The following is a 22,369-nucleotide window of genomic DNA, read 5'->3' as shown; positions in this document are numbered from 1 at the left end:
GGGTCTTGAATAAGCTTTTGTGGATCAAACTTTTGCTGGATATCTTTTTTTACTTTTTTGAAAAGGAACAAAAGAGATTTGTAACGAAAAGCCCTGGCAGAACATCACCCCCCACTCATCCACCTTCACTGGCTGCCAGTCAAGTCCTGGATCCAGTACAAAGGGTACATCCAGTGAGAAGAGCTGCAACTCAAATTACGGTCACGACAAAGAGTGAAATGTGGCATATTTATTTTTTATCTGGTTGAAAAGCATCTCACTAAAATTGTCTATTTACATTGTAGGAATTCTTTAATTGCAGCAAGTATGCTACCCCTCCATCGACTAGTGTTGATAAATGTTCTAAATACATTATCCTGTGAAATCAAAATGACCCCAGCAGTCAGTACAAAAAAGAAAAAAGCCTTCATTCCATTATTTAATCCAACATATCAACAAATCCAGATCAGTCTGTAAGAAGCTGTGAGAAGCTGTGACGTTCAAAGTCCCTTCAAAGGATTTGGCATTTGGTTTAATATACATCCATGTTCTTTCTGTTGGTTAGACAGACAGCTGCCCGGGTGTGTGTGCAGCCCCTTTGTGTTCTCTGGATCACATCTCTGTGTCAGCTCTGGATCACAGCTCTGGATCACCGCTCTGTGTCACCGCTCTGTATCGCAGCTCTGTGTCAGCGCTCTGTGCTGCAGGAGGGTTCAGCAGGTCAATGATCTGTCCTTCCTTCAGTTTCAGAACGGCTTGCTTGAGACTCCACCTGTAAGAAAGGATACAAACAGAAATGTTGTACACAAAGCACCATGTGATGTACGCTTTGACCTTCAAAGAAAAAGTGACAGATAGATATGGGAGCTGAGTCTGTTAGTGATCCAACTATACGTTTCTGGACAACCGGATTTAGTCGAGCTGCTGAATAAATCTCTTGTTTGGTCATCAGATCTAAAGTCTGCTCCAGCACTGCTTTGCATTGGATACCAGGCCTGGGAGAGAGTGCTCAGATCATGTTTGTGTTGTTATTAGTGATTGAATCAGTTCACCACTCTTGTTCCCCATTGTATGTAGAAACACAGCTTTAGCTGCTCTTCCTGAGCAGCAGAGTGTGGTCTTCTTCCAGCACAATTCATAAATCAGAGCCCGTTTTATCAACATACTAAATGATTATTGAACTGAAGAAAAAACAGACACTGTAGGAAATACTAACATTATTAAACATTTTGAATGTATGTGAAGACATTGCAGATGTATTAACTCATGGTCCTGCTTTTACACATTAAATATGTATTTTCTCTGTTGAAGAGCCTCTCACTAAATGACATCTCTATTCACACAGTAGCATTCCACAACTGCAGCAAATATGTTTGAAGCATTGATTCCCATTGGTTGAAGCAATCACTAAATGAATGTGATTAAGCACACATTTTTCCTCAGAATACCAACAACTTGTTTGCACTGCTCACATGGATGTAACTTGTACCATGTGTGTATTCAGAACTACTGTATATGGCTCCTGCACATATGTGTATTTATATAATATATATATACACACACACATCGTTTCATCTTCCAAATCCTTTGTATATGTAAGACACCAGGATATATATTGAATAATGGCGTTTTGTTATCTCTGTTGGATCAGCCAAATAGTTATCCCTGATAAAGGGGGCTGTGGGATTAATAAAGTGGCTTCTTTTTATTAATAGTATTTTGCCAAACAATTTAGAAAGTCTCCATCAGCTTTTCAATACCACTGTACATTTGCATGTGTCAAAATGATTTACATGCATATTTCACAATATACTGGATAAAAAATAACTGTCAACACAACATGCCTCTCAGAATCCGGAAGGCACTGACCTGTTGGTGTCCAGGTCTCTCGTTGAATAGGTATACAGATAACCTCCAGTCTGGGAACCAGTCACAGGGATCTTTATCTGCAACACACACAGGGCACATTCAAGTTCCTCTGCAGTGTGGACAGACACAGAGCTCTCCACTGCAGGATCGGAAGTACATCATCATCTGAATCCCAAGCCAAGCTCAGGTTTTTGTCTTAAAGAAAACTCACAACTTATTAAAGCCCAGTTTGAAAACTTATTTGCTGGTCCAGCAGTGGCTCAGTAAGTAGGGGCTTGGACTGGGAATCGTAGGGTCGCCGGTTCAAGTCCCCGAACAGACTTGAAAATATGGAAGGTGGACTGCTACTTGGAGAGGTCCCAGTTCACCTCCTAGGCCCTGCTGTGGTGCCCTTGAGCAAGGCACCGGACACCTCCAATCCCCCCTCCCCATTGCTCCCCGGGCGCTGCACAATAGCTGCCCACTGCTCCTAGTACTAGGATGGGTTAAATGCAGAGGACCAATTTCACTGTGTGTGCTCTGCTGTGTGCATGTATGTGACTAATAAAGAGGGTTTCATCCTCCGATTCTATGCACAACATCAAGAGAGAAAATCCATGAGCTCCCAGTGAACATATAAAACATATACGGCTATAACAGCAATTAGGGAAGTAAAATAAGTCTAATAATAATCACAATCTTAATTTTGCTTTCTGAAATAAACATGACATGCACAATCTGCCGCAGCCGCCTGAAACACCTTTCTGAAGGTTCATATTTTACAGTCGAGGTCTTTATGATTAAGTTGTTTGATAGAAAACAAAGTCATTTATCCAACCTCTTGATTTACATCTAAAGTGCTTAAGATTAATGCATTTAACATTTGTCTGTTTTTCCAATTTCATGGAGCACAGACATTACATCTCCAAAAATGTACAAAGCTCTTATTTTAAAAAGTATCTTTGGGGACAGCAGATTAACTGCACCAGAGTTTTCTGTAAAATTAGGCTAACAGAATGATGGTACCATTCATCTGTTTGTATCACACATATTTATCTATTACTACCAACAGCAGTTTTCATGTCGCTTAACAGCATTTCATTTTACATTCTATTTTCTTTTCTGTTCCATCCCATAAGAACCCATGGTGTTACAGGACATTAATGTGTTCTGGAAAGTTCCTTTACTGAACATCGTGGTGGGTCATGGGCCAGGTCAAGTGATTTTGTGTTGCCATAACAACATGTCCAAGATGTCTGTGTGCCAGGCTAACACATGTGACTGAACTAGCTCCTTTTCCAAAGATTGTTTTTTTGTTGCTAAAGGAAAGATTCAAGCCATTCAAGAATTCAAATGCTTATATAACATGTCCTTTATTACATAAACCTGTTGTGAAAATGTTTGTTGATCAAATTGATATGAATCACATGAGATAAAAAGTGACGTATATGTCACAATAACAAATATGATTATGATCTGCTCAGTTCATTTAACTGATTCAAATATATTATGTTAATATATTCAATATTGGTGAATCAAATAATATTAAAACAAATGAAAGACAAAAAATCATAAATGTATTAAATTATAAAAAGAATATATAAAAGAATATCCTTACCATTAACGCCCAATGTGACATCTGACACTGGGGGAAACAATGTCAGAAATGTGTGCTAAGTCTATTTTGTCTTTTCTATGTTTCCCTTGAGTAGAAATGGGTTCGGGTTCTTATGGGTTGAAGTATTTGACTTCTTCTTGCACTATTTGTATTGTTTTATGTCTTATATATTATGTTGCATTGTTGGAGGTGCCTGTAGAGGTTCATTGCATATCTACGCTGAAGCTACAATGCACATGACAACAAAGCCTTTGAAGCTAGCTATCTATCTATCTATCTATCTATCTATCTATCTATCTATCTATCTATAATATAGTGCTAGCAATCATATTTGGTCAGTGCCAGCTGATCCAAAAATCCCTAAGAATGAACTGATCATCAAAAGAGTGATTGACCTACACTGAAGGATAGAACTCGCTAATGTTAAACGTGATTATTGCCGGGCATTGCATGAATAATAACAAGTGTTTCTGAAAATATAGTTGTTGTGAAAGGAGCTTGTTGACCCTCATCACAGTTGAACACAAGTTGATGACTGGATGAAAACACAGTACCTGTGCAGTGCGCTGATCTATGCGGTTGTTTTTGTCTGAAAGATGAATGTTGTGGACTTTTAAAGGTGGGGCCCCAAGCCCTTCCATGGCAACGGGACACGCCTCCAACTTCTGCAGCGCCATTCTGTGGTAGTCTGACTCAGCAAATGTCTCTGTACAAGAATGAAGTGGAAAGAATAATTAAATAATGAGTAAAGGTGCTGAAAGCAGTGAAACGGTTAAGTATAACCAATCCGTTTTTTGTATTTACTTTGTTGATTTTATCCATCTTCAAAATGTGGTTCTGTTTTCAAAACACACAAGCCTAGCAAATATAGAAGTATAACAGGAAAGGGAAAATTGAGCGCTTGCTCAACCGTTATTTGATCACACATTGATGCATATACTGTACTTTATGCTGTTGGAAATACATAGCTTAATACTCACTCTGCATCAGATAGTACATGGTGCCTACCCCCCCCCCGGTCAGCACAGTGGTGAAGATGGTGAGCTGCTGAAGTTTACTGGTGGGGACCCTCATCCTCTTCCCTGTAAGGCTACAGACAGCGGGGATCAGTTTAAAGGAAATAGCACACGGTGTACACTTGTTTCCCTGGATTGTTTTGATCTGTGGATTCGTTCTAGGAAATGGGTCACATATTGAAAGTAGCTGGGAATCAATTATTTGTCAGTAGAGAGCGTAAAGGGATTTTCTACACATTGAGTTTCGGGCATTAAATACTAGCATGCCTGTTACAAAGGAAAGCTTATCCCTGAGAGAGACAGAGCTTAATCCAATAATATAGCGGAGTCATTCCTTTCACAGAGCTTGAACAGTTCATAAGGAGAATGGGAAAAACGTTGCCAGGAGCTACTGACAGACTCCATGCTGTAACTCCTGCTGGCATTTTGCCATTCAGCAGGGTTCAAACCGATGATCACTTCCAATCTGGAATGACCTGTCGTTGTTTCCTAAGGTATGGAGAATGGCCACCAGATAGGAAGCACATTTTCCTTTCTCTTTAGTGGCCGAGTTTGACCGTGAGATCACGTCACCTCTCCATGTAGATGTCAAAAATGTTTGATTAACCATTGCTGAAATAACAACTGTTTCTGCTTTGTACACGCTGGAAAATCCCAGATCTAAGTTAATCAAACGCTGTCTGTATGGGTTTATAACATCATCCAGAGCCACAAACAGATCCATGAGAGATGTGCTCAAATTATCCTTGAAGTCAAAGGGGAAGTGAAGGCTGATTCAATCTTACTATCAGAATCAGCATCAGAACTACTTTACTTTCCCAACTGGGAAATGTTTTGATTGCAGCAGCGAAATTGAAAAAGAAGAAGCATAACAAATTACAAATAATTAGAACTAAAAATAAAAAGCAGAAATATACAATGTAAAAATAATGCAGTGAAATTGAATATTAAATAAATATAATTTAAATGTACAATGTTAAGTTTCAAGGAGTGCATGTTAAGTCCAGTTTACAGAGAGGCTATGGAGCAGTGAGTTGTCTGCCAGCCAGAGGGGTATTATTGTAAAGTGTTATTGCAGTGGGCAGGGATGTTCTCCTGTCCTTGTGACAGCGGAGCTGGAGCAGTCTGTTGGAGAAGGAGCTCCACTGTCCTTCCAGCTGCAGGTGGAGAGGGTGGGTGGGGTTTTCCATGATGGATAACAGTTTGTTCAGAGTCCTCCTCTACACCACAGCCTCAAAAGGGTCCAGTTTGATGCCGATGCCAGAGCCAGCTTTGCTGATCAGTTTATTGATTCTGCTGATCTCACCGGCTCTGATGCTGCCCCCCCAGCAGACAGCAGCAGAGAAGAGTGCACTAGCAACAACAGACTGGTAGAAGATCTCCAACATCTTGCTGCACACGTTGAAGGATCTCAGCTTCCTCAGGAAATAGAGTCGGCTCATCCCCTTCTTGTAAACAGCGTCAGTGTTGGCCCTCCAGTTCAGTCCGTTTTCGAGGTGCACTCCACGGTACTTCTAATCCTCCACCACAGCCACATCCTCACCCAGAATGCACAGGGGCAGTGAAGACGTCTTCTTCCTCCTGAAGTCAATGACCAGCTCTCTGGTCTTGGCCACATTCAGAAGCAGACGGTTTCTTGCAGTCCACTCCACAAATTCCTCCACCATCGCTCTGTACTCCTCCTCCCGTCCATCCCTTATACACTCTACCACTGCAGAGTCATCTGAACATTTCTGCAGGTGGCATGACTTGAGTTGTATTTAAAGTCAGGTGTATAAAGTGAACAGGAAAGGAGACAGCACAGTTCCCTGTGGGGCTCCTGTAATACCAACCACCACATCAGACAGGACACTGCCCAGCCGGACATACTGTGGCCTGTCTGTGAGGTAGTTGGTAATCCAGGAGATGGTGGACATGTCTACCCTCATAGCCTGCAGCTTGTCACTCAGTAGCCGTGGCTGGATCGTGTTGAATGCACTGGAGAAATCAAAGAGGGTGATTCTCACAGTGCACCCCGACCCATCCAGGTACGAGTGAGTACGTTGCAGCAGGTAGATAATAGCACCATCGACCCCCAGGTGAGGCTGGTAGGCAAATTGCAGAGGGTCTATAAATGATCTCACCTGCGTTGAAGGCATAGAGAGCAGTTGGGGGATGTTGAAGCCAGGATGAGTGGTGGAGGTGAGGTGTGAAGTGGGGGAGACAGCAGCAGGGGGTAGATGAACCTATTGAAGAAGGTGTTCAGCTCGTTAGCCCTCTCCAAGGTGCCGGTCATCAACCTGTCTCTCCCCTTGAACCCCGTGATGGCCTTCATTCCAGTCCACACATCCTTGCTATTGTTCTGCTGGAGCTTGGCCTCCAGCTTCTTCCTGTAGGAATCCTTGCTCTTCCTCAGCTCGTCCCTCAGGTCGTGCTGGATACTCCTCTGCAATAATTTGTCCCCGGACTTGTTTAAAAGCTGTTTCAGGTCACTAGTGATCCAGGGTTCATTGTTCGGAAAGCAGTGAACATTTTTAGCTGGAAGAAGTTTATGTCAATCAATTTGCAAACAGCCTAAATAACGCTTTGTTATTTCTGTCTGCAAAACATGCAACAAAAGTTTTAAATTGCTGGTTTTCTGATTGGAGTTTGGATCTATCTGTGCAAGGCTAAGCTCATTAGCATTGTAGATGCTCCATCCACAAATAAAATAATGTAATAAAGGCCTAAATAAAAGCAGCATCTTTTTTGCTCAAACCAAAAACATTCTTCTTGGGCTTTCAATCGATTTAAATATTTTATCTTATTAATCACACATGTTGTACTTGTTCTAAATGCCTTTCAGCCCGGGCCCCAGCCGCCATGCTCCCGGTTCCTGCCCCAATAAAAATGCTTCTGGCTCCAGTTCGGGCCCCTGACCCAGATTACAGTTTTTTTAAACTGGTGCAGATTAAGAAATGTAGTTTTTTATTTTTTGTTTTACTCTGAAGTTTTATTTGACATATATCTTCCTCAGGTTAGGAATAGTTTGCCAAGTTTTGATTGTAAATGTATATCATTTTCTCACGGGATAAACAATGAGACAACCCAGTTTTATCCATTGTGTATGAACACATGCTTCAGCTCTTCAGACCAACACAGTAAGCTGTGAGCATGTTCCTAATTCTCTTGGTAAGCAACCTCCTGTCTGTTTAATAAAGCAACATAATCTGCCATTTTTATATGGTAGAATTTATTCAATTCAAGCAGTCTTCAATTGTTTGTCCTAAACATAGCTTAACATGGCCATATATATCCTTTTGAAATGTAACAGTATCCAGTTTATATTGTGTATCACCTTTAGCTTAAAAATACATAGATGTGTTGTAGTTGACTGGGCACACTAGCTAATCAAAAACAAGGAGGCCCAGGAGACCTACCCACCAATGAACACGAAACATTTGAGTGTAATAGTTGATTTAAAAATATGAACAGTAAACAACAAAACGGAAAAATCATTGATATTTGTGTTTCTAGCGACAAAATGAAAAATAAATTAAAAACTGCTGAATTTCCTTTTGATATTTGGGGGGAAGCGACCCCTTTATGGATTCCACTTGTTTATATTATACCTTAAAAACGAGAACCAGAACTAGAACCTTCTCACCTTGTGTAACAGCATTAGGACGACTCGGCTCCCTCTACATCCGGTTACGTCACACACATATTCGCCAGTCTGATGCAAGTGCGCTCCATTTATCCACAGGCATTTGCTGCTGACACTGCCGTTTACTATTTCTTTGTTTTGATCCTCAGGTTAACCCACAATCTCTGTTCTCGCGATAAAAAATAAATACATTGTATTACAAGTTTGGGAGAAAGTTACAAACCAAAAGCTTTAACATCGAACATTGGTAAAATATGGAAAAATCTATAAATAAGAGATATATTTACTATTTGGAGTCCAGAGAAGGTTTAGAATGAGAAGCACTGCTGACTGTAGTTTGCATAAACTAAAAAAGAAAAATCTCATTGTCTGCAGATGATGGAGGGAATAATGACAGCAGGATATAGAAAAGGTTGATGATTGGGCAGTGGAATGGGGATGTAGATTTTCTATAGGAAAAACACAAGCTTTATTTAGTGGCGTGGATTAATGCCTCTGGAAAAAAGAAGAATACAAATTGCAAAAACCAATTGGGCAAATATAAGAGGACATAATGATACGTATCCTGTGCAAAACATACTAGAGATATGTCAAGACAGGGAAAAGCGACAAGTGAAGAGGAAAATGAAACAGAAGTTCTACAAGTGGAATAGAGTTTAGTAATCATTTTGGAAATAATTACCCAGAATACACAAAGTATATACAGATGCTTCCAACTGCCATTAAAACAACAGATGAAGAAAAAGAAGAAAGCTCCGCCCCTCTAGCAGAAAAAGTAATTTGAGTATGAGTAGCAAGCTCGTCATGCAAACTCAACATTATGGTGAATCTAGTATGCCATCCGGGAACTTCTCGCATACTCAAACTCGCATACTACGCATTCGCATACTCAAAATGACGTCAGAGTTAGTATGAGTAGTAGGCAAGTATGTGGTTTCGAACACATTCAAAGGGTAAATGACATAATGTTACACACTCTTGTACAGTAGGTGGCGGTATGCACCTTAAAGTTGGTTGCGATCCGCCATTAAACCCAAAGAAGAAGAGGAAGAAAAAGATCGGGCTCACCACTACAGCACAGCAAGCACACCTAATACTTCGCGGCACTGATGCAGACAGAGAGTTCCGCGAGGCTCACTCGGAGGCTGCTGGTTTTATTAGCTGATAGCTCTGTGTTACGTCATCTATTGGGATAACTTTACGACACACAACATAACGGCTTAATTTCTTCGTGTTGGTCTCCAAAGGGCAGTGAACCAGGTAAGCGACTTCCCGCCGTTGACAGGCTGTGTTTTCTAAACGTCGAAGCATACTCTGCATAACGTCCCTCACACTGTTCCCATTCACTTACCTCTATAGCTACATTTTGCGTGAACTCCGCTGTAATTTCCGGTGTTCCAGTTTAACTGGATTCCGGTTTAACTGGTTGAGTTTGTTTACCTTTTCCGCCAGATGTTGTGGTTGCCAGGTTCGTAATTTTCACGTAACTTGTGTGTCTGAAGTGTGACCAGACAATGTAGAAAACCTCGGCGAAAAAACGTTAACATCACCAGTTCATGTAAAATGCACATGTCGAGATCACCTACAGACAACAACAGAAAATATGCTGGCCAAAAAATAAAAATGAAAATAAACAATATTCATACTCTAGCGACATTTCGAACCCGTACATTTGGGTAATATATATATCAACCATGAATGTTACTCATTATGCCACCGACCGGCTCAAACAATGCCCTGCTTGAACCATATAAGTGTTGTCAACTCTTGTCAGCTGTTTACTAATCACCGTTTAACATGGATGAAATAAACCCCACCATGTTAACTGGTGATATTCACAATATGACACAGGCAGACGCTGCCAACGCAAGCCTCAAAAACGAATGCAAAAGCCATGTGTTACGGACAATAGACAAGCATGGACATCTGAAACGATATTGCTTTGTTTTTTAGCCTTAAAAGTGCATATAGCGACCATTACAAAGCACATATCAAACGGCTATGAAAATAGCCGCTGTGAGATACGAACCCAGTCATGCTTTCAAAAGGTATTAACCCACTGCCTTACCGCTAATGGCCTGAGCTACTGTTCAGACGTTGAAAGAACAGGTGAATATTTATTATTGACTATTTACTTGTAGCTGCTCCCAACAATTGGGAAAAACAGTAACAATGACATTGAAATTGATCACTGGATGAAGTCAATTAGCAAATTAGGTGGCAAAGGATATATATATATATATATATATATATATATATATATATATATTAGGGATGTTAACGGTTAATCGACTATCGATTAATTGTCGAAAAGAATTTACTCGATTAAATTAAATTAATTGTGACTAATTGAACATTGTAATCTATGACCGTTTCCCACAGGACGTTCTTGAACGTGACCCGAGATTCTCGCGAGCCGCTAGAGCTAGACACAAACTTGAGGCGGTAAAAAAACTAAAACAAACAATGATGAGGCGGTCAAAACGGAGTGGAGTGTGGGAGCATTTTAGATTAATTAACGATGAAAAAGACGCACAATGCAAACTTTGCGGTGCTACATTTAAATACAACAGCTCTACAAGTTCGTTAAGATACCACCTGAACAACTTGCATGTAACGTTAGCCATTCCGTCGCCTTCACAACCTACAATTGCTGCTGTGCTGGGAAGGCGAGTATGCGACCAAAGAAAAGCAGACGGCATTACTCAGAGAATTTGCGGGATGATTGAAAGAGATATAATGCCAATTAGCACCACCGAGGCCGAGGGATTTCGGGAGCTGATACAATTCATGGAGCCAGGATATAACATCCCTTCGCGAGCGACTGTGACTTCCAACTTGGAGGCACGCTACGAAATTAAGAAGGCTAAGCTAAAAACATGTTTGTCCGCGGCTAATGTGGCTCTGACGACGGATTGTTGGACAGCACTGACTACAGAAAGCTACATCACGATTACTTGCCACTATATTGAAAACGACTGGCAGGTAAAGTCGGCAGTCCTTCTTACGGAGAGCTTATCCGAGAGACATACAGCTGATAATTTAGCTGCCAAACTGAACCAGGCTGTGGAGTCATGGGGACTCACCGGCCGTGTAGTAGCCTGTGTGCACGACAACGCTCGGAACATTGTTTCAGCAAACAACCCCGCACGAGTCAGTTGGAAGTCAGTGTGTTGCTTTGCTCATACTTTAAATCTGGCCGTCAATGACGGATTCGCTGCTGCTGGTGTCAACCGAGTAATTGGAGCTGCTGGCAGGCTGGTCAAGCACTTCAATCACAGCACACCAGCAACGAAAGCGCTAGAAGCAAAACAAAGACAAATGCAGCTACCAGCTCATCGGCTCATTCAGTCCTGTAAGACCAGGTGGAACTCTGTACATGCGATGTTTGGCAGACTCGTAGAACAGCGATGGGCCGTGTGTGCTGTGCTATCAGACCGCTCAGAGACCAAGCTTTCAGATGCGAGGACGCTGGAGTTGAGAGACGACTTCTGGCAGCTTATGGAGGACATAGCGCCAGCACTAGAGGCTCTCCAATGTGCTACTACTGTAATGTCAGCAGAGGCGGAGGTATCCATATCCAACACGTACCCCATCACATTTAGTCTGATTAACACGCATCTCAAGATGGCAAATGGAGACAGCAACAGAGTGGCGGAATTCAAATCTAAAGTGCGCACTTCGTTGGGGGAACGGATGAAGGTAAGCTATGGCCATTAATTAATTAAACTCTTCGATCACATTTGAGCTATATAACAGATTATGGGGTGAATCACTTATCACCAACACATTGTCACAGTGTAAACTGCGTTTTTATGCAGTTGTACCCTTGTCATGTCAAACCTTATTAAATAAAACTCTAATGCTAGCTTTCTCCTTTATTTAATTTTAACAGGTTGAGTCTGAAGACCTCACATCAACAACACCAATGATAGCAACGATGCTGGACCCACGGCATAAGCACCTGGGATTTCTAAGCCCAGCAAGCAGGATCTCAGCTAATACCAAACTGCTTGAACTGGCTATGGAAGAACATGTGGACTCCACATCAACAAATGAAGCCACCACTGGAGATGATGTGCCAGTCCAGGGAGCTACACTTCAGAGACACACTTCTGCTATGACTCTTCTACTGGGTGAAAACTATACCACCAGCAGCAACGATGACATTAAAGAGGAAGTGGACATGTTTCTGAAGGATGCCTCACCACTCCTTGATTCCAGTCCCACAGAATGGTGGAAAGTCAATGAAGGAAGATTTCCGAGGCTGGCAAATGTGGCACGACGATATCTGTGCATACCGGGCACGTCTGTCCCATCAGAACGTGTATTCTCAGCAGCTGGCCTGACTGTAAACAGGCTGCGCACACGACTTACTCCTGACCACGTTAATATGCTTATTTTCTTGAACAAAAATAGAGGGGTCTAGGTCAGGAGCCTATTCAAAACACATTGAGACAGGAATGTTTTTGTTTCAGGAGAGGTAGCCTATATCTTCATTTGACTGTTCTAAGGGTCGCCCTCTAATGTTACTGTCACCTTCCTCAGGGATGATTTAAGTTGTGTTCAGAATATATTTGAAGTTTCCAGGGCTAGTTATCTTACTGTTACCTTTCTCAGACCAAAGGGGATTATAAATGCTGCTAATGTTTCAAGTTTTACATATGTAGTTAACCAGATTATAATGTGTAGGCTTAATATTGTGTAGGCTAGGCCTACCCATATTGTTTAGATTTCTATTTAAAATTAATTTTATTTTGCTTAATGTTTCACATGCGACAGGTGAGCCAGTGCACAATTATTTTGTTATGTATTTTAATTTTCTGTGCTTAATGTATTTTGTTAAACTACATAAATGCCATTATCTGCACATTATCCTAACTGGTACAATAAAACATCAATTGTGCAATATAGCATGCATTTTTATTCAGTAAATAAGCAATATTTAGCTTTTAATGTTAAAGACACTATTGATACACTGAGAAATTTACATTCTCAGGAAAAAAGCCGTTTATATCAGTTAATCGTTAATCGATCGATAAGGTCAATCAACTAATGATTAATGAATTAATCGATAATTTGCATCCCTAATATATATAGCTGTTTAGACGGGCCATTTATAATCGTCAGCATGGATGGAAAAAGTGCTGACATAATGTCAAAGAAGGGCAAGACCTTGCATAAAGTATATAGACCAACTCGGCCATAGAGCCAACACCACGTGTGCCGCACAAATGGCAAACTGGTTCCCCATCCGCAATTACTGACCCATCTTCACCTCAGTCCCCCTCCTCACCTCAGTCCCCGTCCCCTCCTCAGTCCAGCCGTATTTTTCACAAGTACAACAAATACCAGCAGACACTCTGGAAACTGGGAATTATGGACTTATTTTGTTGATTGTTGATGAAACTGGTGGCTGGTCCCTTTGATGAGCAGGGGATCAGCCATCTGCGAATAGACATAGCCCAACAGCTCATCAAGGAAACGGGTTGGTTTCTACTTTGTTTTCAGTTGTTATGCAAGTGCTATTTATTCCAGCCAATAACATGGCTGTCTGTAATCAGATGATTTGTCGGAGCTATGTCGGGTGCGTGGCGAACATGACACCCATGACCAATGGGTAAGCACTTGAAGTTGATTATTGTAATATTTTATTATACAACTGTCCTAAAGCATATCTTTTTTGGTTTTTTTTGCCCTTTTCTTCCAGACGGAGTGCACGCTTTGTAAAAGCTGGTATCACAGCCTTTGTGTGGGGGAACCACCTGTGGACAAAGATTATTACTGTCCTGCACGTATTTGACAGCCAAAAAATAAATAAAGTCCCTGGCCAAACCATGCCTCTATTCATCCAGTGATGAAGTTGTAGCCAATTGTGACAGTTTTTCTCAATTGGGAGCAGCTACAAGTAAATAGTCAATAATAAATATTCACCTGTTCTTTCAACGTCTGAACAGTAGCTCAGGCCATTAGCGGTAAGGCAGTGGATTGATACCTTTTGAAATCATGACTGGGTTCGTATCTCACAGCGGCTACTTTCATAGCGTTTGATATGTGCTTTGTAATGGTCACTATATGCACTTTTTTAAGGCTAAAAAACAAAGCAATATCCTTTCAGATGTCCATGCTTGTCTATTGTCCGTAACACATAGCTTTTGAATTCGTTTTTGAGGCTTGCGTTGGCAGCGTCTGCCTGTGTCATATTGTGAATATTAACATGGTGGGGTTTATTTCATCCATGTTAAACGGTGATTGGAAACAGCTGACAAGAACTGACAACACTTGCATGGTTCAAGCAGGGCGTTGTTTGAGCCGGTCGGTGGCGTAATGAGTAACATTCATTACGCGAGGTCCGAGCTAAACTTAAAGCACGGGCCATCGCGCACAGCAGCGGTGATTTGGATGAGTACAGGAATTCCAGGTATGCACTCCGGAGAGCTATTAGCAGTGCGAAAAGACAATACAGGGATAAGGTGGAGTCGAACTACAAGGGCTCCAACGCCAGAAATATGTGGTCTGGACTAAAAACAATAACAGACTACAAAAGGACAACGAGTGGTGCTGAGGAAGTGTCTGCATCTCTCCCAGATGAACTGAACACATTTTATGCACGCTTTGAGAAGCCCCCGGCTGTGGAGGCACAAAAGGCCCAGGATCCCTGCTCACTGGTTTTAACCAGTGCAGATGTGTGTAGATCTCTGAAAAGGATCAACACACACAGGGCTCCAGGACCTGATGGCATCCCTGGCCGTGCTCTCAAGGTGTGTGCAGTTCAGCTGGCAGATGTGTTCACAGACATTTTCAATAGGTCACTGCTCCAGTCTGTAGTCCCCACATGTTTTAAAGAGTCCATCATTGTCCCTGTCCCCAAAAAGACAAAACCCATCTGCCTCAATGACTACCGCCCAGTTGCACTCACCTCCATCATCATGAAGTGCTTTGAGCGGTTAGTCAAAACTTTTATCACCTCCTCCCTCCCTGACTCACTGGACCCCCTGCAGTTTGCCTACAGAGCAAACAGGTCCACGGATGATGCCATCTCCCTCACCCTCCACACTGCCCTCTCCCACCTGGACCAGAGGAACACTTATGTGAGAATGCTGTTCATTGACTACAGTTCAGCATTCAACACCATTGTGCCCTCCAAGCTCATCATTAAGCTCAGGGACCTTGGGCTCAACAGCGCCCTCTGTGACTGGATCATGAGCTTCCTGACGGGCAGATCCCAGGCAGTGCGGATGGGGAACATCACATCCTCCACCTTGACCCTCAACACCGGAGCCCCTCAGGGTTGTGTGCTCAGCCCTCTCCTCTACTCCCTGTTCACGCACGACTGCGTGGCCACACACAGCTCCAACACCATCATCAAGTTTGCTGACGACACGACCGTCATCGGCCTGATCACAGACGGCGACGAGACGGCGTACAGAGAGGAGGTCAGAGCCCTGACATCTTGGTGCCAGGACAACAACCTCCATCTCAACGTCAGCAAAACAAAGGAGCTGATTGTGGACTACAGGAAGAGGCAGAGAGAGGCACACACACCCATCACCATCGACGGGACTCCTGTGGAGAGAGTCAGCAGCTTCAGGTTCCTCGGGGTAAACATCAGTGAGGACCTGACATGGACACATCACACCAGGGTCATATCCAAGACGGCTCGACAGCGGCTCTTCTTCCTCCGCAGGCTGCGGAAGTTCAACATGGACTCCAGGATACTCTGCAACTTCTACAGGTGCACCATCGAGAGTATCCTGACTGGCTGCATCACCGCCTGGTATGGCAGTTGCACCGCCCTCAACCGTAAGACTCTACAGAGGGTGGTGAAAACTGCTCAGCACATCACCAGGACGGAGCTGCCATCCATGGAGGACCTCTACACCCAGCGGTGTAGGAAGAAGGCCGGTAGGATATTAAAGGACCCCCATCACCCCAGCAACAATCTGTTCTGTCTGCTGCCGTCTGGCAGACGGTACCGCAGCATCCGGACCAAGACCACCAGACTCAGAGACAGTTTTATACCACAGGCTATAAGACTACTGAACTCCTGAGCTCTGTGAATGTCTACTCACATCTGTTTATAGTACACACATACATATATATTATACACATCTGCCATACATATCTGTTTATAGTACACATATCTATATATTGTACATATCTGCCATATACATCTGCTATACATAATATATGCATCTGTCCATACCTCCTCATTCAACAGTGTAAAGTATTTAAATACTTTCAATGTATTCCACATATGTATATATTTCACATCCTCAAATCTTTATTGTTAATATTGTAAATATTCTTCTCTCTTTTTGCACTACTTTATTTATCTTTTGCACCATGCATGTTGAGTTGTTGGAGGAGCACGCGACATAAGATTTTCATTGCCAACATATACGCTGTATCTGCTGTGCATATGACAAATAAAAACCTTGAACCTTGAACCTTGAACCTTCATGGTTGATATATTATAGGGTGACCAGATTTGAGGTGGCGAAACAGAGGACACTTGCGATTGTTGGGGGGGAAGTCTAAGTACAGTAGACTTCTGTGCAAAGCGCCATTCAATTTAAGTACACGCTTAAACTGTGAAAACCGGACGTTTTCATGAATTTATAAAACCCCCCCGGACGCTCCGGACAGGACATAAAAAGAGGACATTTCCGGGCAAAAGAGGACGTCTGGTCACCCTAATATTACCCAAATGTACGGGTTTGAATCCTGTCGCTAGATTATGAATATTGTTTATTTTCAGTTTTATTTCTTGGCCAGCGTATTTTGTGTTGTGTCTGTAGGTGATCTCCACATGCACATTTACATGAAATGATGCCTACGTTTTTTCACCGAGGTTTTTTTTTTTTTAATATTGTCTGTTCACACTTCAGACACACAAGTAAGGTGAAAATGACGAACCTGGCAACCACATATGATTTGGCCCGTGTAGCGTCATATGACGCTCATGGAGTGGAAAACGTAAACAAACTCAACCAGTTGAACCGGAATCCAGTTAAACTGGAACACCGGCTCTCTCATTACGGTTTGACGCCGAAGTTGAAGGAGGACCAGCTGTGCTCTGTGTGTTACATTTGCTAGCTCACATGATCACTGCAGTCCACTCTCTCGTTTTCTCGTTCAAATCAGCTCCGATCTGGAGTGCACGATTGATCGAACCTTTACCGAAGCCAAGGACGCTTGTCGAGCTGGTGTTTATTTTATTGAAACGGCTTGGAGAGCGGGGATTGATAACTACTAAATTATATTACTGCGTAAGACTTCTACCACAAGTACCAATAAGTACCTTTACTGTTTATTTGTAGTAATTCTCTGTCAAAGCCCCCTACTGCGCACAATAATGCATGTGTTATGATATTAGGGTCATGCCGAGGCACGCCTATCCCTTTTTTGAGATAGAGAGAGGAGTGTGGCGCGTGCATGTAGGTGTTTGCATGGTAGAGCGAGCGTTGTATGTATCTTGAAGTGAACAGCGCAGCAGCAAGAGCAGGTCTGTCTACAGTCAAAGTTAGACCTGTAACCAAGTTCTTTCCTGCCTGGAGCCGACAGGAAAGTTCAACACATGTTTTATTATTTTAAGAGAATACGGTGATATGTGATACCCAGTCTCCAGCAGCAGCAGCAGCAGCAGTATCTGTACCCATTGGAAAATCTTACGCCGGGGTTTTGTTCCGACCTCCTCTCAGGGAATCCCGACTCCTCACACGTTAGCCCGTTGGAGACACTCTTCCCCACATTTTAGAAAACCGGCTCTTTCAGTGTTACTGTGGTAAACAATAAATGAGGATCCAAACAGAACACTTAGAGAGTAATTGCAGTGTTATGAAATAAGCAATGACTCATGCTTGATCCGTCATTTTGTTTGTGACTCAAATATAAGAAGAGAAAAACGTGACAGAGCAAAACAGTCCCACAGCTGGTGTGTGAGACTTGTTTTCGGAAATGAGTCATTGCAGCTGCACTAGGCTCCTTACTTTGTGTGTGTGTGTGTGTGTGTGTGTGTGTGTGTGTGTGTGTGTGTGTGTGTGTGTGTGTGTGTGTGTGTGTGTGTGTGTGTGTGTGTGTGTGTGTGTGTGTGTGTGTGTGTGTGTGTGTGTGTGTGTGTGTGTGTGTGTGTGTGTGTGTGTGTGTGTGTGTCAGCTGCAGCACTCTGAGGGTTCTCTGCAGCAGTGTGGTGGTCACTGCCCCAGGGAAATGTCGTAGTACAAGCATGTAACCGTGTGGAAGGGAAAGCCTAATAAACGGTAGGATGCGGCTGACCCCCGCAGGGAGAGCGCCAGCTGTTGGAGCAAATTGTCCTAAGATGGTGATACTGCATCTACATTCTAGTCCATGTTGGCATCTGGGCCGAACAATAATTTTCCCCTTTTACTAACATTGGGAAAAAAACATCTGTGAATCAGAGGATGATTGTAATTTTACTAAATAAACTACCCATCATGTACATTTTTACAGCCCTTGTTGAATCACTGCAGTCTTAAAGTTGTTAAATGCGCTAATAGCTGAATTCTACGGAAGCCGAGAACGGCCATAATTTTTTGTTTTTGTTTAAGTACTGTCATGTTGCGATAACGAATAATCTCGTTATCACGATATAACAAAAATCGTTTTCTCGTGATTACAAATTAATTTATTTTGTTATCTCGACATAACAGATCGTTTGGTCGTGATAACGAATTAATTTATAATATGTTCGACTTGATTTCAACCATTTCAACCCGATTTCAACCTACAAGAGCTGCCACAAACGGCTTCCATAGCCACTCACTGTAGGTGTAGCCTACGGGTAAATTACACTTTATGTTAGTTTGTTTACTTGACTGGGTTTGTTTAGGGGCTACCGGTTAGCAGTTGAGAGGCTGACAAACTCCTATCTTTCCGGCTGCTTCAGCTAAGGTAACGTAAGTATTTCTGTTATATCGTGATAACGAAATTAATTAATTCAAAACATTCCTCCCTGAACTGAACTCCGGTGCATTCGATAATCGACTTGTGCGGACTTCCCTTGCAGAGGAGCTGGTCTGGGGGGCAGTTGGTGAGTCTTGTAAAACAGTTCCTTTTAATAAACTTCAGGTTTGTAAACTAGGTTGTTGGTGCTCCGTTTTATGTGTAGGGATCCTAGTCATGCTACTGCAGAGGTTTGGTGCTATTTCGAGCAATGTTAGTGGTTAAAAAATGCCGTTTTGGGAGCGTTCTGCACACTGCCCCGATCCAATGCACTGTAAGCCATTGGGGCTATTAGCGTTGCTCCCGGTTTTTCCGGGCAAGCTCTATACTGGTTGATGAACGAAAAAAACTCTCTGGAGGGCTTACTTGATCAGTTTTCATGCAGAAAAAGACCCTGGGGTCAATTTTTGCCGGACTATCCCTTTTTAAGGAAGCTCAAATGTGCATGCTTCATGGGTCCAGATAGGGTTACCTTTTTAAATCTACAATCGCTCCATTTTGGTTGTCTTTTAAATGTATACATCAACGTCTGTTTGTGATGACGCCGGTACGGCTGGATAGTCTGACAGCAGCTCTGTCCCTGTTTCAATCACACACAAACACTCCCCCCCCCCCCCCCCCCCACACACACACACACACATGCACACACACACATCTGACGCCTCTGTTAGTTCACATTTGTATTATTTGTTGTAGACCCAAATACATTTAATGAAGTAAGAACTAATTTTCAAGAAAGATAAAAGCCATTCTTAAGAATGTAAAACGGAAAAGCTGTTCCTGCAGACAGATATTAAATCTGTCTCTTTTTAATTTTATTGTGTTCATAATAATAATAAGGAATTGGAGATCATGAAAAAGGTTTTCAATAAATGAATAAACAGATTTTTTCCACTCTATTGTTCAGATATGAGAAAATAATTGAAACAAAACACAGTATAAACTGAGGAAGGATTCCCTGAGTTTAATGTCTTGACTGCTGTTAAACTGCCATCATGTTAAGAAGCATCAGATCAGTGCAAGCGCTGCAGCGTCCAATCAGTGATGGATACACAGTAGGGGGTGGGGCGAGTGGCTGAGGAATTTCACGGGAGAATGGTCTGGTGGTTCCTCGCACCTCGGTCCTCCAGCTCAAATAAGCGCCATGGTACACTCCTTAAGATGGCGCACACAGATCAACTTCCGGTGAGACAGAGGAAATGAAAAATAAGAGTGACCTTGAACAAGGTCGCTGTTTCTCCATGGAATACGTTCTTTACTTCTAATGCTCTGCTGAACTTTAATTATTTCTGTTTTGGACCATGTGTTTTTGGGCAAGTTATGAAGTGAAATGCTTTGAATATGCATTGAATCTCTTTTTCTTTATCTCTTAGCATGTTTGGAGCGGTGGTTGTTGGCATCGGCACAGCCGGCTGGGTGAGGATCCGAGACATGTTGGCTCCTCTGCCTGGCAGTGCTGCAGAGAAACTCAACGTCAGAGCTTTCATTTCCAGGTAACACACAGAGGGATCCGAGTCATGGGCAGCTTAGTAAAGAACTTCTGTGTACATCCTGCCGACTGCTCTCATGTTGCAGCATGTTGATGCATCCTTCCATAGGGGTTTCAGTAGGTGTGAGAACGTGCTCTGGCATAGTTATTTGCCACCAGTGTTGGGTGTAGCGCGTTACAAAAGTAACGTAGTTACAGCAATGCAGAGTTGTGGACTCGAGTCACATGACTTGGACTCGAGTCATGAATTTGATGACTTTACACTTGAGTTGACAAAATCTAAAAAGACTTGCACTTTTACTTGTACTTTAACATCAGTGACTCGTATTTGGACTTGGACTTGCCCCTTTTCACTCGAAAAGACTTGCTACTTTCCCCAAACCCAAAGATTAAAAAGTATGTTGACATGGACCGCGCTATCTCTCTTTGCACCTGTGCATAACGTGTGTGGCATGACATCCAATCAAATTAGATCCACGTTGTTTTGATCGGACAGCATCCAACCAATCAACGTACTAGACAACCAATGAGGCGGAACAAACTATAAGGCGCCAAGTAGGCAAAAATGATACCACGGGTAGTTTCGTTTGGATTTAAAAACTTTGAGGTGGTCAAAAAAAAAAAAACTGCAGTCTGTAAAACATGCGGGACGAAGATAACAGACGGAGACGCGACAACTTCCAACTTCATTCGACATTTGAAGTTGCACAAACAACGGTAAGTTTTGAATGAAAGCCAGCTGTAGCTTATTGGCTAACTGCTAGCTAGCATATCAATGAGACTGTAAACGTCACCTTGGCTTACGAACACGCTAAACGGTATCTCCTGTGGGTTCATTAATGGATAAGTTCACTATTTAGCACTTTGAGCCCCCTTTCTGGGTCGTCTTGGATGAAATAGAAATGTTGACGATTGGTCCAGTCTCCAGCTTTTGGCTAATTTGGAATCACCCCCTGCTTCAGAATGGTTTGCTACAGGCATTCATAACATTGTCCTTAAAACAACCCTAAACATTCATTTTCAAGGATGAGCAACTCACCGAGTGGTAAGTGGTGTTCGTAGTTCTTTTAAAAAAATATATCGGCGAAATATTTGGTTTCCATCCGTGTTATTTGCTATTGTGGGACTAGCTATGTTTTCAGATACCTCACTGAGTAGGCTATTAACTTCCGCTTGATATTTGGAATACAAAATGGCAAATTAAACACGACAGAAACTGTATTTCGCTAAGACACTGGTTTTGGAGCATCACCACTAACCAGTGACCACTCGGTGAGTTGCACATCTTTGAAAAGGAACATTTAAGGTTGATTTAGGGACCGCTTTATGAATGCCCGCACATGAAGCATGGGGGACCAATCGTTAAAATGTCGGCGTCAAACACACCATTTCATCCTAGACAAACCAGAAATGGGGCTCAAAGTGCAAAATAGTGAACTTATCCATACTCATATTGTAAAAGGATAGTTTAGGATTTTTTGAAGCGAGATTGTATGTACTTAGCAGCTAGTCAGTGAATCATACACAGTAGACTGCTGCCAGCAGCAAAACTAAAGCAAGCCTCATCAAATCAAGGTCAGCTTAATTTACTGTATGTTATTAATATGTGTACCATTTTCGCTTGCTGCCAGACGATTTTTTCCGATAGGAAAACTAAGTATATCTCACTCTCTCCAGCACACCAGATTCCATTGACAAAAATGGATATTTTACTTTGCAGCACAAAGGAGTTGCTAGTCTACTGCTGCCTCATTGAGGTTGTTTATGTAATTTAGGTAAATCACAACAAAGCTGAACTATCAACGAAGACATTGAATAGCACAATTAAA

The 22,369-nt window shown here is 42.3% G+C and overlaps 2 protein-coding genes across 2 annotated transcripts in view; one reads left to right on the top strand and one right to left on the bottom strand.

The window, feature by feature from the left end:
• Positions 1-214: 214 nt before the first annotated feature.
• Positions 215-8,072, bottom strand: LOC134865758 (cytochrome c oxidase assembly factor 1 homolog). Its single transcript, XM_063885456.1, has 5 exons — positions 6,585-8,072; positions 4,426-4,535; positions 4,000-4,151; positions 1,849-1,925; positions 215-751 (listed from the first exon to the last, which is right to left on the bottom strand). The coding sequence occupies exons 1-5, from the start codon at positions 6,773-6,775 to the stop codon at positions 616-618; spliced, it is 666 nt and encodes a 221-aa protein (XP_063741526.1). The 5' UTR covers positions 6,776-8,072; the 3' UTR covers positions 215-615.
• Positions 8,073-9,093: 1,021 nt separating this feature from the next.
• blvra (biliverdin reductase A) overlaps positions 9,094-22,369 on the top strand; it is a 48,986-nt gene continuing 35,710 nt past the window's right edge. The window contains exons 1-2 of the mRNA XM_063885454.1: positions 9,094-9,346; positions 20,425-20,544. Coding sequence (XP_063741524.1) covers positions 20,426-20,544 — 119 coding nt within the window. The 5' untranslated portion in view covers positions 9,094-9,346; position 20,425. The remainder of the gene's footprint in view (positions 9,347-20,424; positions 20,545-22,369) is intronic.

Source organism: Eleginops maclovinus, chromosome 6, assembly GCF_036324505.1.
Source record: "Eleginops maclovinus isolate JMC-PN-2008 ecotype Puerto Natales chromosome 6, JC_Emac_rtc_rv5, whole genome shotgun sequence".
Taxonomy (NCBI): domain Eukaryota; kingdom Metazoa; phylum Chordata; class Actinopteri; order Perciformes; family Eleginopidae; genus Eleginops; species Eleginops maclovinus.
The sequence above is the reverse complement of the archived record's forward strand: the minus strand, read 5'-3'. Positions and strand labels throughout refer to the sequence as shown.

What these genes read in the sequence shown, in the direction of transcription:
- LOC134865758 (XM_063885456.1), bottom strand. Translation starts at nt 6,775, where the DNA reads ATGAAGGCCATCACGGGGTTCAAGGGGAGAGACAGGTTGATGACCGGC. An exon ending in CATGTACTATCTGATGCAGA is followed by an intron (nt 4,152 to 4,425) that starts GTGAGTATTAAG and finishes ATTCTTGTACAG; the next exon opens with AGACATTTGCTGAGTCAGAC. An exon ending in AGAGACCTGGACACCAACAG is followed by an intron (nt 752 to 1,848) that starts GTCAGTGCCTTC and finishes CCTTTCTTACAG; the next exon opens with GTGGAGTCTCAAGCAAGCCG.